This window comes from Anastrepha ludens, chromosome X (assembly GCF_028408465.1).
Source record: "Anastrepha ludens isolate Willacy chromosome X, idAnaLude1.1, whole genome shotgun sequence".
NCBI lineage: Eukaryota > Metazoa > Arthropoda > Insecta > Diptera > Tephritidae > Anastrepha > Anastrepha ludens.
In genome coordinates this window covers 24,033,722-24,059,598 of record NC_071503.1, presented here as the reverse complement: position 1 = coordinate 24,059,598, position 25,877 = coordinate 24,033,722, and the positions used below count along the sequence as shown (strand labels likewise).

The following is a 25,877-nucleotide window of genomic DNA, read 5'->3' as shown; positions in this document are numbered from 1 at the left end:
TCATTTGGGTTGATATCTAGGCTTTGGGCAGAAGCACTTAGCACTTTTGAATAATTATATAGCACCCAAGACCTGTATATGTAAGACTTGTGTGTGGGATCATTATCTTGATATAATTTCAATAATAATTTGTTTGGATTCTCTCGATCAGCGAGCACAAATTTTTGCGTACTTCGTTTCAAATTGTCACGCAAAATGTCTAATATAATTTATTTTGTCATCCCTTTGCTACAAATACAACCTCATATAATACAATTGCACTTAGCTTCCCAAATTTCTTTCCGGGAATAAGTTTCTTGATTTTTAATACTGCTAGCGGCTTTCTCTAAACTCAGTTAGGTCCATCGTTATTACATATAATGATTTTTGTCTTATCACAAAAAAAAAAACTCACCCCAATATTCCACTGGCTGCGAAATGTAAGTTAGATCAAAAGAAAGTCAATTGTCAACGTTGCCTTGCGATAGTAATGACTTTTTTCTTGTACTTCTTGATGAAAATTTGAGTTTTGAGAACTCTTCGGACTGTTTCGTGACCTACTTTCACACCTTGGCGGCCTTCGAAATCTGCGGCTACACTTGGGCTTTTCGTCAATTTACTTCACTATTGACCTTTCCATCCTTAGTGTGAGCAATTTCGGCCTGCTACTGGAGTGTTTTAACTATAACCAATTTTCTTTTTCTGCGCGATATGTACACTTTCCTTACATTAATAAAAAACATTTCAGCCATTTATTGTTGGTTTGCCGTTGTGCTAATTATGTTATAATAAACACATCGTACTTATGTGTATACTATTTTCATTCGTACGGTAACCCGGAATTATTGCAAAAGCTTTTTTTATTGGTGCGATGTAATGAACAATAAGAACTAAATACTTGTAACTACCTGGCCCATTAACTACCAATGCAGCAGAAACAAAAAAAAAACATGGCATATCATTAAGTATTTAGTGTTTGTTTATGTTTCTTCGAGTATGTATCATATATACAATTTTCCAAATATGTTGCGTCCTCAACCGTTAGAATAGGTTCAAGGGGCTATAAAGTTGGGCTCAATCGGTTTAGTAGATTTAAAGTCTACAGAGAACACACTTTCAGAGAAACATTTGATTTTTATAATATAGGATGTCTATATACAAATATATACCGATTCATGCACAATAAGATATAAAATAAAATAATTTTACCAAGCGAAATAAGGTAAAAAGTTGCTTAATGATTATTAGTTGCTTTTTAAAATTTAACTGATTAAGCAGTAAACTTAATTTGTCACTCTAGCAAGACGTATTATTAAATATATATAAGTTAAATAAAATTGTTTCGTAAAATATTTGTTATCTTTCTATGCTTGGTAATAAGAATTATTAGGGCATTGCACACCTGTCAGCCCGCAAGTTTTCTTGTTGATGGTACTGCGGTTTTTGATGATCTAGATATAGCCGTCGTAGCATTACGCACACAATGATTATCTCGATTTTGTAATCGTGTCGAGGTGATATTTTTTATGATTCCACTTAATTTTACAAGCCCAATGAACGATAAGCATATAAAACATGTTTGTTTATCGAAATGGTTGCCCTTCAAAACAAATGTGTGCCAAATTTGGAAGCAAGTTCAAAGCACAGTGGAACAAGCAAGGAGAAGGTGAGCATAAAAAGAAACAAGATAAGTTAAGTAATAATTGCTCTACTGACATATGATTCCATACATTGCGTTGTCTAAAAAGTTCGGTAACAAACTAATATAGATGTCTTTAAACTCGAATATCTCGCATTTGATAAGACTAAAATGCGTTTGAGAATTTATTGGGTTGGCAACTAAGTAATTGCGGATTTCACTCATAGAAGGCTTCAGTTGAATTTTTAGGTTTGCAGACGTAGTACAAATAGTTGTCAGCTCAGCTGTCAATGAGTAAAAAAAGTTGTTTGATCGGTTTCATTTGGCGTTCGTTGAAACATGGAAAATCAAAGGAACATTTTTGTCATATTTTGTTTTTTTTTCGCAAAGGGAAAACCGCTTCGCAAGCTCATAAAAAGTTATATACTGTTTATGGTGACGAAGCCTTAAAACAACGGCAGTGGCAAAATTGGTTTGCCAAATTTTGTTCTTGTGATTTTTCACTCAAAGATAAAAAACGCTCTGGTCGTGCAGTTGAAGTTGATGACGCCCTAATCAAAGCAATAATCGATTCGGATCGACAGATTGCAGAGAAGCTTCATGTATCACATGCATGCATTGAAAATCACTTAAAACAACTTGGCTATGTTCAAAAACTCAATAAATGGGTTCCTCACGGACTGAAAGAAACGCATTTAACGCAAAGCATTAACAGCTGCGATTTGCTAAAGAAACATGGGTTTCTCACGAGCTGAAAGAAACGCATTTAACGCAACGCATTAAAAGCTGCGATTTGCTAAAGAAACCTTATGAAAATGATCAATTTTTAAAACGACTGATAACTGGCGATGAAAAATAGGTTGTTTACAACAATATCAAGCGGAAAGATCATGCAGCGGGCCTGGTGAACCAACTCAAACAACATCAAAAGCTGATATTCATCAAAAGAAGGTTTTGTTATCAGGTTAGTGGAATTACAAAGGACTTGTCTACTTTGAACTCTTACCACCCAAACGAACGATCAATTCTGATGTCTACATTGAAAAACTAACGAAATTAAACAATGCAGTTCAAGTGAAGCGGCCCGAATTGACAAATCGAAAAAGTATTGTATTCCATCATGACAAGCAAGGCCACACACATCTTTGGCCACTCGGCAAAAATTATTGGAGCTTGGTTGGGATGTTTTGCCACATCCACCATATAGTCCTGACCTTTCACCATCTGATTCCTTTTTGTTTCGATCTTTACAAAACTCCTTGAAAGGTAAAAATTTCAATAATGATTATGATGTCAAATCGTACCTCGTTCAGTTTTTTGCTAATAAAAACCAGAAGTTTTATGAACGTGGGATTATGATGCTGCTTGAAAGATGGCAAAAGGTCATTGATCAAAATGGGCAATACATTACAGAATAAAGTTATTTAGTTCCATGAAAAAATTGCCTTTGATTTTCTAAAAAAAATCCGCAATTATATAGTTAGTTGCCAACCCAATATTTCGGAAGCGGATGCTTCATCGCCAAACAAAGCGAGTTTCGAAAAAAAATGTTGGTCAAAAATACGAACGAACCGTACCTTATACTCAAAAATTTTTGAAGAATGAATCTAAGAACATCAACTCAGCATAGATACTAGAAACTCAACGCTAGCTTTAGTAATCTACTTTAGTAGCTTATTTCATTTAACTCAGAAATTGAAAGCGAATGGATGTCCACTACGATATCGCTTCTCTGTATGGGCTTTGAGCAGTGACGGCTGCTCAAAAAATCCTCTTTTCGAACGAGGCGCATTTTCATCTCGCTGGATTGTTTATTAAAGAAAACACACGCTAGTCGTAAATCGAATGGAATCACACCTACTCGGTCACGAATAATACATTGCGGAACCTCAGAAAAAAGCGGAAGAATGGTTTACTTCTTTCCTTTCCCAAAATGCCTATGTGTTGATAATGCAACTCTTCACTCATATAAAAAAATCTTCAAACATCCAGCATAAGATCATCGGCCAAATTATTTGATTTGAAGTTAAAATGTTGCTTAACTTTATTTGAATGTGTTACTAAACTTTTTAGACAACTTTAACAGAAAATATTTTATTTATAACTGTTATTCGTAAACCATGTTTCTGAACTGCTTTATGGAAAGACCAATCTACCTGATATATATATAACATAAAAATACATCTTTGACGGCAAGATTTTGCCTCTATATAAATTTTGAATTTATCAGTTATATATTAAAATTAATAGTTCTGTACTTTTTAATTCTGTTATCACTTTTTAGGCGTATGAAGAATCTAATTGCGATACAGGTGCAATTCGCCGCCACAAAAATCAATACCAAGTAGAGATTCACATGAATTTATTGTCAAGTTTATGCTGGAGAATTTACCTTTGCGACTGCGCAACAGGACAGACAGCACCATCTTTGTTGATGGTGCCTTCCTCTGGTGTATTATTCGGTGGTACGACTTCCCGATGCCGCACAAATTCGCAAAGGGTTTGGCCAATTTTGCTACTTTTTAGATACCACAAAACATAGAAATCTGGAAATAGAAATTGGAGGCGGAATATTACCACTCTCTTCGAACTACAAAATCAGTGCTACTTTTTTAAATTTTGTTTTTCGGAAAATCTGGACAATTGTGTATTATTTGATACAACATGTATATATTAAATTATGTAAAACCAAGCATTTAATAATTCTTTTTGGTAAAATGTTAAATCGTTATTCAATTTAAAATAAAATGCCATAACTTTGAAACAAGTAGCATATCAAGTTACAATACAATGTGTTAGTTATTTAATTAGAAATATCATGTTTTCATGTTTATTTATGTTAGACTTTGAAATCGAAGCTAATAACAAATGTGATACTAATACAATACTTTCGGTATCGGGTAACTTACAGCAAAGACATCCGGATACTTGATCAGTGCTCCTGGTCGCTTCGTCAGCGTAATAAAAAAAACTATTACAAGTCCGTTCCGGAAGCAGCCAATATGCATACCCTGCTCATCATAGAATACCGGATAACAGTTCGAACACATTCACCTGTCCAAAATTAAAGATCCACACTACTGTCAGACAGTCATTCATTTATTCCATTTACCACGGTATCGGCGTTTTATTCGCAATGCATCTGTTAAATTTGCCACATGCTCACGCTCATCTCTGGCCAAGGGATACAATTCGAATCAGCTCTTTTACTCTCCACTACTGGGAATCAAACGCATTAGAACAACACTCTGCCACCCTCAATCTAACGACATGGTTGGACGATGGCACCATACACTCAAGGTTACCCTCATGGTCAATCACCCTGAGCAGAACTCGCACCAAACCGCCGTCTTGCTTAGAGACACATACAAACCAGACCTGAAAGCCTCTTCTGCTGAGATTCACTTCGGAACATATTTGCTTCGACCTTATTTGTTTGCTAGAGCACCCCAACAGACACCTTGGTGTTCATTCCCAATGCTACCGCTTCAACGTACCAGGATTATCCCGGCCAAAAGGTACCGCCACAGTGAAATAGTCATGTCTACTTCACCCCTCGCCTATCGTCACTAAAGCATCCCTATGTAGCAAGGGTACTCCTAGCACCTCGTCTTAGGGCTGGTACAGAGTCTAACAGTGGACCCAAAGATTATTTCTGTTGCGCTTGAAAAGATGGCTTCACCCAAACTCCACTTTGGTTAGATATAATCAGTGCAACGGGTGGTGCGATCTTAAGACCTGCTCAGGCCTTAGGACTCACAGGCCTCCCTAGCTTTTACGGCTTCTAATTCGCATAATGCGCCGCTGTCTACGTCGAGAACCACAATCAGAACCTCCATGGCTCCTCAGAGATCACCAGATCATCACCTTCTAACATCTTTAACATCGGTCGATTTCTTTTAACCATGTTGGTCAGATAATGTTGAGCTACAAATACTTAATTCTATATTCCCCTCATCACCTGCTGCTGAGCAGGATATCACCTGAGATTATTGTGCTTATCAAGGGCAAAAATTGTTTGGCAGTTGGTAGCTTCAATGCGAAATCCGATCTTTGGCACTCAAATGATCGTAGAGGATCACCTTTGGCAAAGAAGATAGACGATTCGACATTCATCATAATAAACGCTCCCACCAAGTTAGTGGGTAGCTGGAGCAACACGTCGGAAGTAACAATTAGTAGCTGTGATTGATAGCATAGCCTGGCGACATGAATCGGAAGATCTCAGTTCTGTAGATACCAGGAAACATCATCCCCCACTTAAACATAAACCTGGTTTTCGTAAAGTGGACAGTACCACCACAGCAGTTAACGCCATGAGCACTCACATAAATCCTGTGCTTAACCATAACTGCCTCTGCAAGAGGACTATCCCAGTAATTCTGAACTTCTCAAAGTCTTTCGATACAGTTAGCCAATCCACATTACAAGATTATATTCAACAGTTGTTGTTTTTGTTGTAGTAGAAGTTCACTAATCCCTGTACATGCGGTGTAGTCACCGATCGTTTTATTCGAACTAATGTAACGGTGGGACCAGAAAACGTGCTGTTTCGACAAGTTGGGTCCAAAGGAAGAGGGATGCTAGGTGAGTGAGTAGATTTGATGGGGCATGTGAAAGGTGGTTAGTATCCGTACACAAAGAAATGAAAGCACATATTAAGAAATTCATTACAAAAAAACTAAAACATTTTAAACTTCTCTGAGAAATGTTGCGTCAGTAATTTTTCTACAATTTCTATACATTTTTTCTTAAGCACATATTTAAAAATTAAGTTTTACAAAACAAAAACCTTCACTTCAACAAAGCAGAAAACAGGGATTCTCCGCAGTATGAGTGGAACATTCATACCCAATAACGTTTTTATTTTAGTTTGTAATTGATTTTGATGTGACTAAAATTGATGTGACGTAATTTTAAAGTTTAAGTTATAGTTTTAGAATTATTCTGAAACTTAGAAATGAATGCAAATCTTTCCGCGAAATTGGGCAAATCATAGGATGAAGTCACTCTTCTGTGCAGTATGTCGTGCAAACATACAATACAATTGGTTCAATTGTGTCAAAGCCACGTTCTGGTCGACCTACCTAGCTGACCGTACGTAAAAAACGAACCATAGTGCAATCAGTGAAAAATAATCCTTAATTTACGGCTTTCCAAATATGTAAAAACATTTCAAATTCCGAATATTTCGCATTAAAGGAAGAAAACTAGTGTGGCGTAAGAGCGATACTGCGCTCGAAAAAAAAAACCTTGTACCAACTGTGAAGCATGGTGGGCGAGGTGTGATGGCCTAGGTGTGTATGGCAGCGCAAGGAGTTGACAAACTTAATTTTATAGAGTCAACAATGGATGAATTTTCTTATTTAAATATTTTAAGGACTAGCATGATGTAAAGCGATCAACAGTTGGAACTTGGTGATGATTTCTGGTTTCAAGCATTCGGCATATAGTGTTAAGCTCTGGTTGCTGTATAACACAAATCACCAATTGCGCACATCGCCCCAATTTCCAGACCTCAATCCCATTGAGCTTTTGTTGGAGCGCAGGATCCGTCAGCACAGCATAACCTGCAAGGAAATGCTTAAAAACGTAATATTAATTCAATATTGGCCTTCACGCGGAGAAGTTATCGCACAAGTTATTATAATATACTAACACCCAATTTTTTGTCCTTGATGTACTTAGGAAAAAATGTATAGTAATTGTAGAAAAATTGCTGACTAAACATTTCTCATAAAAGTTTAAACTGTTTTAATTTTTTTTACAATAAATTTTTTAATGTCATATATACTCATAAGATACTTTTTCTGTTGAGTGAATAATGGGTATGTCGGGTCAATAAGTAGGAGTTTAACCTATTACAATAGCCAGGACGTAACTGGGTTAAAGTTACGTGGATCTCGCGAGGCATCAGAGGACACCTATTGGTTATGGAAGGCCATGGAAGGCAGTTCTACGTTACCGGAATGACTCGGGTTTTTCCCGGACAAGGGATGCCGCCCCAGTAAACTAGCCCTGTCTAGTGTACCGTATCCCACCCCCAATCTATCGTCACAGGAGCAATCCCTCGCAGCATCTTTGCTCCAAATATTTCTCTTCAGGGTGGTATTGAACTCATCCCTGGACCAGAAGAATTCTACTGCTGCATATGCCACAAACGGATCCACCCGAACTCCACTTCGGTTAGGTGCAACAAGTGCAACGGGTGGTGTCATCTTAAGACCTGCACAGGTCTTAGGACACACAGGTAGTGCTCCAAAAGGTATGTGGCCACGTGATGCTCCCGCCACCAGGCGGCCCCTGCCTCAACGGCTATATCGTCTAATGTGCCGGCACTTCAAACTGCCGCCCCAAACCACACCTTAACGGTCAGGAGCCTACATGTGCAATACAGCTCCCTCATCGACCCACATCCCTCCTGCTCCAATCCCAGTGCGGGGACAAACCAGCAGCTCTTGTCTGCCCCCGCACAGTCTGTTCCGTGTGTCAGACCAGAGTTCCTCGGAGCCTGACAACAGCTAAGTGCAATTCGTGCAATGGCTGGCTGGTGCCACTTTTGGAGATGTTCTGGCCTGCGCACTACCCGTGAGTGGACAACTGCCTACGTTGCCCCCTGCTGCATAGCTCTGCACCCGCTACTGCCCCCGGAGGCGCGGCCGCCCACCCCACAATCAGGCCGCAACAACCACAGTGGATTGTGTAGCAGGTCTAACGTAGACAACCCCACGCGTCCCTCACCCCTTGAGTTACGCAAACTTTACCGAGAAGCTTCAAGCTTCTACAATTTAACTGCAACGGACTCACGAGTAAGGTCGACGAGATAGTTGACTTTATGAGCCGGTACAGTATTAAAATAGCTGCGGTCCAAGAAACCAAGCTGCACGCTAGGTCATCTCTGATCACGAGGGATGGCTATAACGTGCACAGACACGATCGCGAGCGAGACAATGGTGGTGGCCTAGCGTTTATAGTCCACCACACAGTGCAGTATCGTCTCATCGATGAAGGAATCGACCGCAGGGACAGCACCTTAGAAAGTCAAGGCATAGCTGTCCGGACAGACGATTCCGAGTTCGAAATATTTAACGTATATAATATATACCCCCTGTCACCTGCTGCCCGGCAGGATATCACCCTGATATAGGTGCGCTCATAAGAGGTGAAAACCGATTGATTGTAGGTGACTTCAATGCACATCACCATCTTTGGCATTCAAGCCTGCCAAATGATCGTAGGGGACAGCAACTGGCAGAGCAGATGGACGATTCGACATTCAGTACTGTGAACGACGACGCACTGTGAATCGCAACAAGGTCCTCAAATCGCTGGCCGGCAGCACTTGGGGCAAAGACAAAGAACTGTTGCTTTCGACATTTAAGGCAATTGGCCGGCCGGTTCTAAACTATGCAGCGCCTGTCTGGTCGCCTGGAACTAGTGATTCGCAGTGGACAAAGCTACAGACATGTCAAAATACCGCCATTCGGACAGCGACCGGGTGCCTCCTGATGTCTCCCATTCAACATCTACATAACGAGGCACAAATGCTCCCAGTAGCGGAGCACAACAAACTGCTCAGCAAGCAATGCCTGCTGGGATGTTACCGCAGGTTTCACCCCTGCAGACACCTGCTTGAGCCTGAGCCGCCTCCTAGGCACATCAGGAGACACCTCTTAGACTACGGTGACGAAATCCAGGACAAAACTGACCGCAACCTACTGGACCGGACAGTACTTAGACAGTCAATAAACGACATACACCGGGAGACCGTCACCACCTTCATGAACTCCCGTCCTGCGAATGCCGTAATCGGAGTCCAACCACCACCTATTGCAGGCGAAGAGCTCCAGCTTCCCCGTGAGACTCCTGTAACACTGGCACAACTACGTTCTGGATACTGTAGCAGGTTACACTCCTACTTATCCAGAATCGACCCTGACATACCAAACACATATCCGGCATGTGAAGGTACCCCGCACGACACTAACCACCTCTTCACATGCCCTCTCAAACCGACTCATCTAACACCCCTCTCCCTCTGGACCCAACCTATCGAAACAGCATATTTCCTGGGCCTACCCCTAGCTGCGCTAGACGAAGACGACCGGTGATATACCTCCCTATGCTGGCAAAACAACAACAACGCCCCCACCAGGATAGCGGGCAATTGTAGCAGCTCGCCTGACCTAACAATATCTAGCGCGGGTCTGATAAATAGCATAACGTGGCGACCCATGCTATCGGAATTCTCCGAGGACACCTTCGCCGCTCTTCCCATCCCCACCGATGTGCGCGTAGGCGAACGCGCAGTCCGCAAGGTGCTCACAGCTGCTCCGGCTCGCTTCATTCCAGCTGGAAGTTTTAAGGACATTCGTATCCATTTCCCAGCCGAAGCAGCCAGCTTAGCAAACGAGCGTGACCATCTACGCCAGAAGATCCCGGGGATCCGCGCATAAGGGATCTCAATTTGGAGATCCCGCAACTGGTAAATCAACATAAGCGGACCAAATGGGTTGAGCACTTGAAGACCTGTAACCTCACCTCTGGGGTGAGTAAGCTCTGGTCCACCGTTAGGCCCCTGTCAAACCGGACGAAGCACAACGACAAGGTGGCTATCACCTACAACGGTTGCACTTCGTCGGACCCGAAGAGATGCGCGAGCTACTTTAGCCGGCTTTTTATACTGCATCCTCCGGTCGACAGAACCAAACGTCGTGTTACCAGAAGGCTGCACAAACTGACGAACGACAGAGCGCCACTTACTTTCTCCGGCGATGAGGTTCAGGGGCCATCAACAAATCGAAATTATCAAAAGCCATTCGCCCCGACGGATTAAACGCGCTGATGCTGAAGCATCTGGGACCTCTGGGAGTAGGATTCCTCAAAAGGGTTTTCAATCTGTCCCTGGCCACTCTCATCATCCCTGACAAGTGGAAAGCAGGGAGAGTGGTCCCACTACTGAAACCTGGGAGATCCGCAAACCAAGGAGGATCTTATCGTCCGATAACTCTCCTTTCCCCAGTAATGAAGACACTTGAAGCCCTCCTACTCCCACTCTTCACGAAACACCTGGCCCCAGCCCCACATCAGCACGGATTCCGACGAGTGCATAGCACCACCACTGCACTCACCGCTATAAACGCCCAGATAAACCGCGGGCTTAACCAAAACCGCCCCTGCGAGAGGACTGTCCTAGTAGCGTTGGACCTGAAGAAGGCTTTCGACACAGTCAGCCATTCCACGCTACTAGATGATATTTATCAGTCGACACTCCCGCCAGGGCTGAAGAGGTGGTCCGCAAACTACCTGAGCGGTCGGCACTCGTCAGTGATTTTCCGAAATCAAACATCAAAGCAGAGGAAGTGTCCTTTGTCTCTTGCTGTTCAACTTCTACATCTCGAAGCTCCCCCAACCACCAGCGGGAGTTTCCCTGATCTCATACGCTGACGACTACACGATAATGGCGTCGGGCAATCGTCGCTTTTTTCAGTGCGCGGAACTTACAACTTTCCCCCACTAAATCCACAGCGACCCTCTTCACCACCTGGACAAAGGAGGTTAACCTGCAACTTAAGATAAAAGTCGACGACACACCAATTCCGACTGTTAACAACACCAAAATCTTGAGAGTTACCTTCGACAGTTTGCTCTCATTCTCAGCGCACACAACCGCTACTGCCACTAAAGATCAAAACCTCAAGAAGGTCCTCAAGTAGCTTGCCGGCAGCACTTGGGGCAAAGACAAGAAAATGTTGCTGTCGATATTCAAAGCAATAGCCCGACCGGTTCTAAACTATGCTGCGCCTGTCTGGTCGCCTGGAACTAGTGATTCGCAGTGGACGAAGCTTCAGACCTGCCAAAACACTGCCATTCGGACAGCGATGGGCTGTCTCATGATGTCCCCATGACAACACCTTCACAACGAGACCAATATGCTACCTGTCAAGGAGTATAACAAACTGATTAGCAAGCAATTCCTGTTAGGGTGCTACAGTAGGTTTCTCCCATGCACCCACCTGCTTGAGCCAGAGCAGCCTCCCAGGCACGTCAGGAGACACTTCCTACACCTCGCCGACAAGATCCAGGTCAAAACAAACAGAGACCTACTGGACCGGACAGTGTTTAGGCATACATTGAACGACATTCACCGGAAGACTGTTACCACCTTTATAAGCTCCCGTTCAGTGAATGCCGTAATCGGAGTCCAACCACCATTCATAGCAGATGAAGAGCTCCAGCTTCCCCGTGAGACCCGCGTAACACTGGCATAATCACGTTCTGGATATTGTAGCAGGTTAAACTCCTACTTATCCAGAATTGACCCCGACATACCAAACTTATGTCCGGCATGTAAAGGCACCCCGCACGACACTAACCACCATTTCACATGCACTTTAAAACTCACTCATCTAATACCCCTCTCCCTCTGGACCCAACCTGCCGAAACAGCATGTTTCCGGGTCTACCTTTAGATGAGCCTGACGAAGACGACCGATGATATACTCTACATTGACGGGGCTTTCCTTACTGCTACAACAACAACAATCTTCTGGACTCAGATGACTTTAATCCAATTAATAACAAGGTGCAGATGGGACAGAACAATTTAGGGATCTTAGGGCATATTTCAGAAATAGCTTTTGTACCCGTTCTATACTTGTTATAGCAAATTGGTGATACGGTCTTCAAATAAATTAAGAATACTCCTGCCTAGATCGAGCTAACGCCATTGACAGTAGACCTACTGGACCGGACGGGTCTAAGTAGTTTGAAGTGTTACGTCGAACAAAGCCCAAGATCGAATATGATTTAAGGACAATATAATTGATATGTCTTGAGAATGCGAAATTAGAGTCAAAAATTACTCCAAGGTCTTTGATCTCATCCACAGATTGTAGAATATCACGAGATTTAGAGTAAGTGACTTAAAAACAATTTTTAATATATAAAGAGATACATGAGTACGTACACCAACAAACGAGTTCATTAAGCTCAGCCTGGCACATCCTCAGGGTTTTTTGAGGCAAAAATTTGTAAGTCATTTGCATACAGGGTCCGGCACTCGAAGTGTAACTAACTTCAGACCGCTCGCGCAGCTGATGCATGGGCATCAGCTGTCTGTTAGTTGACTAAATGACAGTCCAGGGTATTGTTTGCAGAGAGTAAAGGCGAAAAAAGAAAATCAGTAATGGATTTTAAACGTAATAGTGTGATTGCATTACATTTGGCTGTAAAATCATATGCAGCGATTGTTCGTAAGCTCGAGCACCTTTAAGTAAATAAAGTTTTTGTTTATCGCACCATTACTCGTTACAATGATACTGGTAGCATCGCGACACGTCATGGAGGTGGTCATCAAAAGACTGCAACGTCATGTGAAATGGTTCAAAAAGTGAAGAAGCGTCTTGAGCGAAATTGCCAGTCACATGGCAAAAGAACTGAAAATATCTCACGGTAGCATCCGCCGCATACTGAAAAATTGTCTCAAAGTCAAGCCTTACAAGATCCTAACCCTATCGAATCGTCTATCTGTTCTGCCAATAGCTGTTCGCTATGATCATTTGGCAGGCTTGAATGCCAAAGATCGTGATGCGCATTAAAGTTACCTACTACCAATCGGTTTTCACCCCTGATGAGCGCACCTATGTCAGGGTGATATCCTGCCGGGCAGCAGGTGACAGGAGGTATGTAGATATTATAAATTTCGAGCTCGGCATCGCCTGACCGGACAGCTATACCTTGACATTCTAAGGTGCTGTCCATGCGATCGATGCCTTCAATAATAAGACGATACTGCACTGTGTGGTGGACAATGAACGCTAGACCACCAGCATTGTCTCGCTCGCGATCGTGTCTGTGCACGTTACAGCCCTCCTTTGTGACGAGGGAGAACCTAGCGTGCAGCTTGGTTTCTTGGACCGCAGCTATTGGGATACTGTGTCGGCTCATAAAATCAGCTATGGGTAGTAGCCGTTAAGGCAACAGCAGCCTGCTGGCGGGAGCAACACGTGGCCACATACCGTGTGGACCACTCTCTGTGTTTATTAATACCTGAACAGGTGGTGACATCTTAAGTCTTAAGACCCGTTGCACTTGTTGCACCTAACCAAGGTGGAGTTCGGGTGGTGCCATTTATGGCAGCAATAGAATACTTCTGCCCCAAGGTTGGATTCAATATTAGCCCTGAGAAAAGGTATTTGGAGCAAAATTGCTGCGAGGAGTTGCTCCTGTGACATAAGGGGTGGGATGATCGACTGTTCACTAGACAGGGCTAGTTTACTGGGGCGGCAGCCCTTGGTCGGGAAAAACCCGAGTCATTCCGGTAACGTAGAACCGGCTGCCATGGGAACGAGGGCAGAAGGTCGATTCTATCGCTTTATTTTGTGTTTAATTTAATTCAATGTTTAATTTAATGTCACCATTGAGTGTGCATTTCTGTTACAACTTATTAACTTTCTTATTCCGAACTTTACGAAGCTCTTACAATTTTTATCTCAAGACTTTCAAAACAAATTTTGAGTCCAATGTACTTATTATTCGGCTCTGCGTGAGTTCAATGAGATCGAATTCCATCGTTAGATTTTACAATAACTAAAAATCAATTATTTTCTTTGTTACATCATTTGATTTCCTTATATAATCGTAATTTTTTTAATTAAGTTTATTTTAGTTGTAGATTGTCTTATTTGTTACTTTATTAATATATTGTTTATATTTGCACTCGATAGCAATATTTGCAATACTCAATAAGAACATTTGAAGAAAATAAAATTTAAATAAATAAATATAATAATTGTGTATTCTATATTGAGCGCCAGATTTGGGGGGTGCCATATATTATATATTAAAATTTTAATTTAAATACTCGTTTAATATTTGTATAGTGAACATTTTTAATTAATTTTCGAATGTAAATATTATGAACGAATGTATTTTAAATACATTATTTTCTCGGTAGATGGCTGTAGTGATCGATATCTCGTGAAGTATCGATCAAACAATTTAAAATTTATGCTCCTTGTCACGGTGACATTTCATACTAAAAAAGATCTTTTGCTGTTTTTTGTTTGTTCCATTCAGTTGGGAGTTACAGGGTGTTAACAATTGAAGCCAAAAATTAGAAAATTCGGTATATTTTACAGTTTTTCTTTGATAAAGGCGAAAATGCAAACCAGGCCACTAAAACTGTGAATGGTGGCGATACTGTAATAGCTAATTCCGTGCAATTTTGTTTTCGTCGATTCCATTCAGGCAATTTTCATGTTAAAGAAAAAGTCGATAATGTAGATAAAATCACAGAAATAATCGAAGTTGACCGGCATGTCAGTAGTTGGAACATCGCCCAGGAGCTAAAGATCCAAGATGAAGCAGTGTTAAACCTTTTGCGCAAAAATATTGGATTTCTTTTCCCCCAAACTAATTTATAGTCTATATATTTTTATAACAAATTTTCGCTTACAATGCTTTTTTCCTTTCCTTCAGAAAGGTAATGCCCTAAGTCAACTGATTTGCGTTCTGTTGTTTTTTTTTTAGGTTGCCACATATGTAATTAAAATTCCTACAAAATTTTATCGCCGTTGCTCGACATTTGTAAATGGTGCGAAAATCTTAGAAGTGTTGCAAACACGGGACCGTGTTAATATCGCCAAAGGCATGATTTCCAAAACTGAATCCAATCGAACATTCATCAAACGCATCATTACTGGAGATGAGACGTTTATGAGTACAACACGCAATCGAAGCATCAGGCGAGTGAGTGGAGAGTTCCGATTGATTCAAGACCAATGAAAAGACCAAAACTGCTTCAAACACTTGTCCTCAGGGCTCCAATTAAGCTAGCCCTGGACCCGAAGTACACCTCTACTACGTTTACCAAAGACGGAGGAGCCGTCCACATCATTCCCTCTACAATATCTAAAGTGTATATATTGAGTTTATATTTAAATTCAATAACGTCAATATGATTTTTAACAAACAGTTAAGTCAGTTTCACGTAAAATTACTATGGACAGCGTAGCCGATGTTGGATTGATGAGGGGTTTTTCTTTTTAAGTGCCGCCGAAGGCCGCCTGCACAGAAAGGAGTTTTACGCAAAAATATTACAATTTGTCCGCACGAGAAAAAGCAAAGTAACCTGCCTCTTCGGAAAACGGTAGATCTTATTTTTATTTTCGTGCTTTTTATTTGCCGTTGTGATTTTCAAAATTCTGAGAAGTTTTTGTCGTATTTAAGCTATAATATTTATTTTACAAAATGAGTCAGATGGAAGCAGGTTATTAAATTCTTAAACATATAAATTTTTATATATTATATTAATATTATTTTTAGATGGTTATGTACCTTCCACAAACAGTGGAAGCAAGATTATATAATACGAAGATTAAGAACAACGCAGCAGTGTGTAAAGTTTTTAGAGTGTATAGAACAGGCATGCCGCTGTTCTTGATAGGCAACAGCTCACTGGGCACATTTCGATGCAGGAAATCTTCATCCAGAAACAAATAGGGAGTGTCTCGAGCAAAAGGTACGAGGTTCGAGGATGCGAGGTCTTCGCTGCCACATATCTTCCAAATTAGGTATGATCACACCTGGACAAATGCCAAGACGAGGGAGAATTTCGTCGAGAGCTCCTGCTTGTCTACAGAAACAATAACTGATTGGAACAGCTAATGCAATGAGGCAGTTGTCTTATATCAAATTGACAAGCAGGAGTTCAAAGGCACAATAGGAGGTCCGGGGAAAATTGTGCAAATCGACACCTCGACATCGACCACCCCACAAGATTTCGGAGAGAAATTAAATCTCAAAAAAAGTTGAGTTTCTTAATATTCACAGAATCTATCTTTCCCAACTCTTCTATTCCCGATATTTGGAATAAAATTGACATATTATGCAATCGGACCCCATACCAACCTGTCGTTGCAATTAAAACTAACAGTTACATTTCTTCCCACCCATCCATAATTTCCAACCCATTTGGTACAGTGTGGTCTAATTACTCATCCATAAACCTTTTCCGACCCATGGTAGCAGAATAAATTATATTATACTTTGAACCAGACGTACCATTCTAGGGTGACACATCCAAAAGCAGTACTCAGTAGATAAACCAATCAACAACGGTCGAACTATTATCTTGCATCGGAAAATTTAAAGGAAAAACCCCTGTTTTCGACAGAATTTCTTACAAGACGATCAATAGAATGTCTACAGTCGGAAAATCCCAACTGATCTGGTATCATCCCACAAAATCGAAAAACTGCCACCATAATTCTCATTCCCAAATTACAACAGAATTCTCTCTCAACCGGTGACTACCGCCCTATATATATTTGCCAGAAAAAGTATCCATACACAAAGAAATGAAATCATAATATATATTAAGAAATTCATTGAAAAAAAAATTATTTTAAACTTTTATGAGATATGTTTAGTCAGTATTTTTTTCTACAATTTCTATACATTTTTTCTTAAGTATATCTTTAAAAATTAAATTTTACGAACAAAACCTTCACTTCAACGAAGCAGAAAATAGGGATTCCTGCAGCATGCAGTGGAGCATTCTTAACCAATAACGGTTTTATTTTAGTTTGTAATTGATTTTTCTGTGACCAAATTACTTTGGAGTAATTTTAAAGTTTTTGTGTACAAGAAATAGCGACGGCCCTCAAAACTAAGGAAATTAGTATTGGCCAGAGAAAAATTATTCTGAAACTTAGAAAATAAAGGCAAATCTTTCCGCGAAATTGGGCAAATCATAGGAAGAAGTCACTCTTCTGTGCCGTGTGTCGTGCAAACATACAATACAATTGGTTCAATTGTGTCAAAACCACGTTCTGGTCGATCTAGCAAGCTGACCGTACGTGAAAAACGAACCATATTGCAATCAGTGAAAAATACTCCTTGCACTACGGCTTCGCAAATATGTAAAAACATTTCAAATTCCTTTGGTGTTTGCAAACGAATATGTTAACAAGCCTTCAGAATTTTTGGAACGTGTTCTATTTTCGGATGAAAGCATATATTGCATATTTGGCACTAAAGGAAGAAAACTAGTGTGCCGTAAGAGCGGTACTGCGCTCGACAAAGAAAATCTTGTACCAACTGTGAAGCATGGCGGGCGAGGTGTGATGGTCTGGAGTATTGGTATCATACGTGCAATTTCCACAATTTTACATTAGCTATAAATAATATAGAAATTATGAATGTTCAAAATATGAAGATTTTAGGTATTATATTTTCTTATAATTACTGATGGACTTGCCAATTTCTAATCTAAAAAAAAGCATTAGCTGCCAGAATAAACATTATTACATATCTTGCAAGTAAAAAATGTCATGTACACATCTTATTGTATATATTTAACCAAAACACTCAAGCTAAGCTATATCGACTTCGGGCTTTTCCTCTTTGAGAACTCACCAAAATCTGCTTTAAACAACTTCAGGCCGGTATATTACCAAGCAATGCGACGAGTATTTTTGGTCGTTGCGACGACAGTCGGTTTTACGCAACCGGAACGACCCGGATTTATATCCGGCCAAGGACTGTCGCTCCAGCAGCATTCACCGTATATGGGGAATGTTTATGCTGCCAAAACAAAAGTAGTTTTTCACTTCGCACAACTTCAATAAAAAGCCGTTTAGCAGAGGCTAGCCTACCAACAATTGATAAAAGAATATATCAGATCCAAGCGAGACTCATCCATAAACTCTTTGTCCATCTAACTCCATCATCGACAAGGACATCTCAAATATTAACCAATCCAAAAGCAAAAAAAAAGTTCCTTCTGCTATGCATCAAATAGTTGGAATCGTCAACAACTTGGAGTTATGTAATCCGGTGGAAAACTACCAAGCAAAAAACCCACAATGGGAGATAACGAAATTATCGTGCGACCTCAGTTTATCCGAATTAGCAAATAAACTATATCATCCGAAGTATTCCTTTCTAAGTTCCAAGATCGCTAGACTTTCTATGAAACTGGCAATTGGACTTTGTGGTGATGGCTCAACAACTGGTAATGTACCAGCCAGCTTCGCAGAAGTTGACACATACGCGACACTATATGGGTGGTTACTTTACCGGACTGTGCATCTGGCTTTGAAAAACGATTGAAAAGCTCTAATATGCACGGTCAACAATTTTTGCGTTTTATTCAACAATCCAGTGATCGAACTTAGACAGTTGTTGTAAGAAATTTATTTGAATTTTATAGTAAGAAAATTCATAACAGCATTAACAAAAAACTCTTCTATATAGTTGTTCTCTTCAATCACTAAATGCACAAATACACGAAAACTAATACACTTAGGGGTTATTATTATTATTATTATTTAGTGACTGGTATGAATACCAGTACTAAAATTATGTTTGAGCATTGGCTGCAGAGGCCATCAGCTCTGTGTCGTCTGTGGGTGTCTGGATTATTTGTTATATTGTCATTTCGATAGTTTTAATGAATTTGCTTATTTTTTCGATGTTTGAGTGACTGGGAATGGCGAGGATGTCGCTTATTTGTTCTGAGTTTAGTATTTATTTTCTTGCGTTGGCGTGATTTGGACATTTGTTGAGGATGTGGTCCAATGTTTGGTTTGTGTTGCAGGTTGTACAGATAGGGTGATTTTCTTTTTTTAAGATATGTACATGGGTCTGTGTTGTGTGGCCTAGGCGAAGGCGGGAAAAAATTCGGGTTTTAAATCCGTGTATATTTGTTGGGTAGAGTGGAGGGTTTCCATTCTTATTAATATTGGAATAGTGTTCATGCTTGTAGTTTTTTAATGACTGCCGCTGTTTCTGTATTATGCATGTATTTATATGTCGTTTTATATCGAGTCTTTCTGTTTTTGGGCTGATTATAAATGGGGCATTGCAAGCGAATTTCGCTGCATTGTCGGCATATGTGTTTCCCTCGATACCTGTGTGTCCTGGGACCCACAGTAGTTTTAGTAATTTACTGTTTTTTATTAGCAAATCCCTTATTTGATTAACAGTTTCCCATTTGTTGCAAGTGGGATTACTAGCCGCTTGGATAACTGACAAACTGTCGGAGCATATTATGGTTTTCGTCTTTTTCTGGATAGATAACGCCATAGCTTCGTGTATTGCCGCTGCTTCTGCCGAGAATATAGAAGAGTAAGGGAACATGGCTTTTAAACTTAAAAATATGCCATCTTCGGATGTTACGCTGAATGCAACATTGTCTTCCGTTCTATATCCGTCAGTAAAGCCGATTGACCAGCCGTTATTTTTATGGGTATTGACCTTTTCGAGAAAAAGCTGCTTAAATATTGAATTGGTGGTGTTGTCTTTTTTATGTGTATGAAGTGTGATATCACATGTGTGAGTGCTTAATTTCCAAGGAGGATTATAATAGGAGAGTGTTTGCGGTTTTGTTTCTAAGTTACATCCGCGGGAAACATTAATGATTTTGAGTAGAGCAGGCGTAACGTTGTAACTTCTTTTGGGTGGTAGCAGTTTTTTTACGTCATCTTTTATAATTGATGTATTTAAGAAAAGTGTTTTTGGGATAAGTTTAGAGTTGATTTCTTGGATTCGTTCTTCAAGTGTAGGCAAGCCAGATTCAATATGGAGGATTCTTATTGGGGTGGTGCGGAAGGCAAATAGGCTGCTTCTGATAGCTTTGATCTATATTGGTTTTATGATATTAAGTGTAGTTTTGGATGCGGAGCCATATAAGAAAAGACCGTAGTCAATTTTGCTTATGATTATTGCTTTAGTGATGTGTATAAGTGTGTTTATGTGAACATACCCTTTGTGTGATAGGTGGGATAGTAAATTGATTCTGGGCTGCAGGTCTTTCTTTAGTTTTAGGAGATGTTTCTTCCAAGAGTAGTTTTTTGTGATTATGAGTCCTAATATATGGAGTTCTTGGACGTTTTCGATTGGTTGTTGGTTTAGTTTTATTGAGTGGGTGCCCCTGAAGTTATGGTCCAGTCCTCAATTTCTTTTTAAACATCTTCAAGGATTTGATTGGATTCGGAAACATCCTTCGCTTTGCATAGTAGGAAAACGTCGTCGGCGTAAACACAGTGGTCTACAAGTTTATGTTTTAGAATTATGTTGCTGATTTCGTTAAATGCGATCGAAAAAAGTAAGACCGAGAGTGGTGACCCTTGGGGGATACCGTTCGTTAATGGATGTAGATTGGAGTGAATGCCATTTACCTTGACTCGGATTTTTCGGTTTATAAGAAAAGATTTGACGAATTTAAAAATTTTTGGTCCAACCTTCCATTGTCGAAGTTTCTCTAAAATAACATGTGCTCCTATCCTATCGAAAGCTTTTTCAAAGTCTATTGACAATATAGAGATGTGATTGTGCGTTGATAAGGACTTTGCCACATGGTAGTCGATGTGCAACAGGGCATCCGTACATCCTCGTCCTGGTCGTCGGGGTTAAACTTCACTTTCTCTTTATGCAAGTTAAAGGTTATCTTCTTTAACTCTTTCTGTTCGATATTTCAGCAGGTTGTTTATTTTTTGTTACCTACTTTTTATGTTATATTTAACACATCTTTCAGCGCTCTCACGAGAAAAAGAGTTTCGCATCTAGTCATGTATGACTTGCGTGACGCGTGAAAAATTAACTAAAAAATGCTACTCGTTTGTACTATTCCTTACCATAGCTATAATGTGTTTGGACTACTGACAATTTTTGTGCGACTTTTTATTACCAGTTTCCGCCTCTGGAGCTTTTTATAAAAAAAAATGTTTCATAAATTCATTTGCCTGTATATCTTTGATAAAATATTATTTTATGGTGAACATTTGGACTAACAATTCACGCGATTTTTTTGTAAATATTTTCGCCTGCAACGCTTCCTTCATTAAATAAATTTGTAATATATTACTTTCCTTGTATATCTCTGACAAAATGTTATTTTATATTAAATGTTATAATATTAACTAATTTACCCTCTAGTTCTAGTCGATGCTCCTGTACAATTCAATTTTATATGTTTATAAATGGTAAAGCTGAGAATTAGTCGAAACTATATTAATAAAAAAAGTTTGTGTTGTATCAAAAAGCCATTACGACAGGAGATTGGGTAGAATACAACGAAATACAGAAAGAATTCAAGAAAATCGTTAAAGTTAAAAAAATTCAGTATATGGAATACAAGGTTGAAACAAATATATATGATAGTCGTTTAATGTGGAAGTATTTAAAAAATGTTATTAATAAAACAGATAACAAAGAAAACATTAAAAAGGTGCTTATCAACGGGAAAATATACAGAAATTATAGCGAGATGGCTAATAAATTAAACGAATTCCCCGGGCCGGAAATTTCCCATGACAGCCGGTTCTACGTTACCGGTATGACTCGGGTTTTTCCCAAACAAGAGCTGCCACCCCAGTAAACTAGCCCTGTCTGGTGAACAGCATATCTCCCAACCTCTTACGTCAAAATTGAATCCAAGGCTGGAATTGAATCCAACCCTGGGCCAGAAGTATTCTATTGCTGCGTCTACCTCGGTTAGGTGCAGTAAGTGCAACGGGTGGAGCCACCTTAAGACCTGTTCAGGCCTTAAGACTCATAGGGAGTTGTCCACACGGTATGTGGCCACGTGTTGCTCCCGCCAGTAGGCGTAAGATGCCTCCACGGCTACTACTCCCCCTGATAGGCCGGCACTTTCTGTGGGCGACGCACATGGAAAGGTTGGGCATTTCAGACAGTGTACTTTGCCCAGCTTGTGTAGAGGAGGATGGGACTGTGGACCACTTCCTGTGCGTCTGCCCTGCCTTCGCTTGAATCTGGTTCGAGGTCTTTGGCAACTGATGTGTTAAGAAGCGACCATCTTGGCCCCTTGGCACCACAAGGTCTACTCAGATTTCTTCGGAGATCGGTTAGATTTAAAGAAAATTAAAAGGGAATCCAATTGTAGTACACTGGACTTAATTCATGTCTGAGTGCTGCACTTGCTAGTTGTCCCGACAAAAAAAAACCAAAATTTTGGGTGTAACCTTCGACAGTTTGCTCTCTTTCTCAGCGCACACAACCGCAATTGCCACTAAAGTACAAGATCGCAACAAGGTCCTCAAATCGCTTGCCGGCAGGTCCAGGGGCCAAGACAAAGAACTGTTGTTATCGACATTTAAGGCATTTGGTCGGCCGGTTCTGAACTATGCTGCGCCTGTCTGGTCACCTGGAACTAGTGACGCGCGGTGGATAAAGCTACAGACATGCCAAAATACTGCCATTCGGGCAGCGACAGGTTGCCTCCTGAGATCCCCTGTTCAACACCGTCACAACGAACCGTCCCAAATGCTCCCTGTAATGGAGCACAACAAACTGCTCAGCAAGTAGTTCCTGCTAAGATGTTACCTCAGGTTTCACCCCTGCAGACACCTGCTTGAGCCTGAGCCGCCTCCCAGGCACGTCAGGAGACACCTCTTAAACTACGCCGACGAAATACAGGACAAAACTGACAGACATTTACTGGCCCAGACAATGTTTAGACAGTCAATAAAGGACATTCATTCCGGCATGTGCAGGCACCCCGCATGACACTAACCACCTTTTCACATGCCCTCTAAAACCGTCTCATCTAACACCCCTCTCTCTCTGGACCCAACCCGTCGAAACAGCATGTTTCCTGGGCCTACCTTTAGAAGAGGTAGACGAAGACCGGTGATATGCCCTACACTGACGGGGCTTCTATTACTGTTAAACAAACAAACAAACAAGAAAATGGTTAAAGTTAAAAAAATTCAGTATATGGAACACAAGGTAGAAACAAATATACAGGGTTTGATTGAAAAGTTATGAGCCTTATTTTTTTTTAAGCAGTTTTATTAAACCTTTCGGCTTATACTACTAAAATTCTTCAAAATAGAACCCTTGAGCGTCAATACACCGCTGGAAGCGGTCCTTCCACTGCAGGAAACATTTTTTAAACTCATCCGCAGGAATCGTGTTCAATTCGGCTGTCACAGTTTTTTGGATCGTCTCGATGGAGTCAAAACGCCTCCCCTTCAGCTTTCTTTTCAGGCGCGAGAACAAGAAGAAGTCCGGAGGGGACAGGTAGACTAGCACGACAGTCAATGTTCAAAAATTCACGAACCCGGTTCACATCTTCGTCTGTTTGCGTCGTCGAAGGCCTTCCAGATCGCTGTTCGCCTTCGACGTCCTCCCGGCCTTTCTTGAACGACTTGTGCCACCGGTTTACCTGGGCACTGGACAGAGATTGGTCCCCGTAAGCCTCCTTAAGTAGCCCCTGGTTTCGGTACTCGTTTTGTTTAGCTTTATGCAAAATTTGATCGAGTAACGTTGCTCCAACGATCGCTGCATTTTCGCCACTGCAAAACCCTAACACACTTTTAAAACAGCTTTCACGCGCAGAGCAATGTTGACTGCACCGCTGTTGCCAGCAAACTGGGACCGGTTTCTAGTGGAAGGAGAAGGTCCAACGATCATTTTCCCCCACCAGCCGATTCGGTTGATCGCTTGGCAGACGCTCCGCGCGGGAAGGCTCATTACTTTTCAATCAAACCCTGTATATGATAGTCGTTTAATGTGGAAATATTTAAAAAAAAAGTTGTTAATAAAACAGATAACAAAGAACACATTAAAAAGGTGCTTATCAACGGGAAAATATACAGAAATTATAGCGAGATGGCTAATAAATTAAACGAATTTTTTGTGGACAGTATTATCGGCAATAGTTATATAGAAAATGTTCATTATGAATTCATAAGGCAGGAAACTACCCCAAACTACGTTTAATTTGAAGAAATAAGCAGAGATGATATCGTTCATATAGTTAGGAAGTCAAAGAGAAAATTGGGTGGAAACAACTTATTATGAGAAGGGGTAATTAAGGGTTCAGTGGAATATATGGGCCACTTTTACGCCATACTAGTATAAAGTAGTCTTCGGTCAACAACAGTACCTATGAAATGGAAAACTTCCACCATAGTACCAGTGAAGAAGGTGAAAAATACTAATTAAGCTGAGGAACATAGACCTATAAACACCCTTCTAATAGTTTTAGACTATCACTGTTTAGAACAGAAGTTGATAAGAAAAATATATTCTACTAGCTGTACCCGGCGGGCGTTGCTACACCAACAACTAAAATAAATTTAAGAAAAATCAGTACATATATATTAAGTTTTCCGAATTTTCCGGCATGTGCACAATTATGCACATTAGGTCCCAAGTGTTGTCAACAAAGTAAATTAAAAATATTATAAGGCTTTAAACATTATGTGCATAATTCTGCACTTGAGGTCCGAAGGGGTTAAGAAAAATCAGTACACAAATATTCAATTCATTCTAAACCATTTTATTGATTTTGTTTATTTCGAAAAAATCGGTTGAACGGGGCAGAAGTTGCTACTCTGCGGCCCCACCTCGTGGCGAGTGGCAGCACTGAGCATATTCTACAAACCTTCTCCGTGGAAAAATACATATATAGCTATACCAATTTTTATAATAACCGGTCCAGTAGTTTTTGAGTTCATCGAGGGCATACAGACAAACATTCATATTTATATATAAAGAAGAACAAGATAAAGGATTAAAATGTTTTAACGAGCTACCAATTAAAAAAAAAAAATTCTGTTAACATGAGGACTCTCAAGAGGCCGCTATTTCATCACCGTAAAACGTTGCCGAAAGATAGAAACTAGACCCTTCCTTTCCAAGCAGTGGGAATATGGGCTGGGATTCGCAATAATGTATTGTATATTGGGCAATTTTTATTAATGAAACTTGGTGGAGATGTTAGGGAGGTGTTAAGGAACAATCTTTATAATTCTAAATTATTCGGGAAATAATAATTTCGTAATTATTTGCCTTCAACGTGCCCTCGGGAGCTTCACTATAGTTTGGCACATTACACTATATATTTTTTACCACTTCACTAAAATTCACTAAATATACACTCCCACGCGTGTTTTTACATATTCTTATCTTTATACTCGAATTATTTTCATTAAAATTGAATGCAAATGCATTTGTCCATACAATCACGTTCTACGCAAAAATACTGTGGATTGCATTGACGGAGTTGGACTGATGAGGGTTATTTTTTTTTGAAAGAAAACGAGTGTTTTAATAAAGACAACTACGACCACCCTATTTGTTTTGCAGACATGATAATCGAATTTTTGTGGAGAAAATCTGTTTATAAGAGGCATGAGGACCCGTTTGTAAAACTGATCGAAGCAATACAATGCACTTATAAATCGTAATTTTTGCTTTTTAATAACTTTATTATTTTATGTGA

At 40.3% G+C, this 25,877-nt stretch overlaps 1 protein-coding gene across 12 annotated transcripts in view; it reads right to left on the bottom strand.

Moving 5' to 3' along the window:
• The window catches only part of LOC128869205 (serine/threonine-protein kinase WNK1), a 309,715-nt gene that overhangs the window by 228,792 nt on the left and 55,046 nt on the right, over positions 1 to 25,877 (bottom strand). For all 12 annotated transcript variants that reach the window (XR_008455231.1, XR_008455232.1, XR_008455234.1 and 9 more), the window contains exons 2-3: positions 4,011 to 4,164; positions 1,382 to 1,579 (exon numbers count right to left, since the gene is read on the bottom strand). Coding sequence is in view for 7 of the 12 variants with exons in the window: in XM_054111731.1 (XP_053967706.1) it covers positions 1,382 to 1,452 (71 nt within the window). In the remaining 5 variants the exon portion in view is untranslated. The remainder of the gene's footprint in view (positions 1 to 1,381; positions 1,580 to 4,010; positions 4,165 to 25,877) is intronic.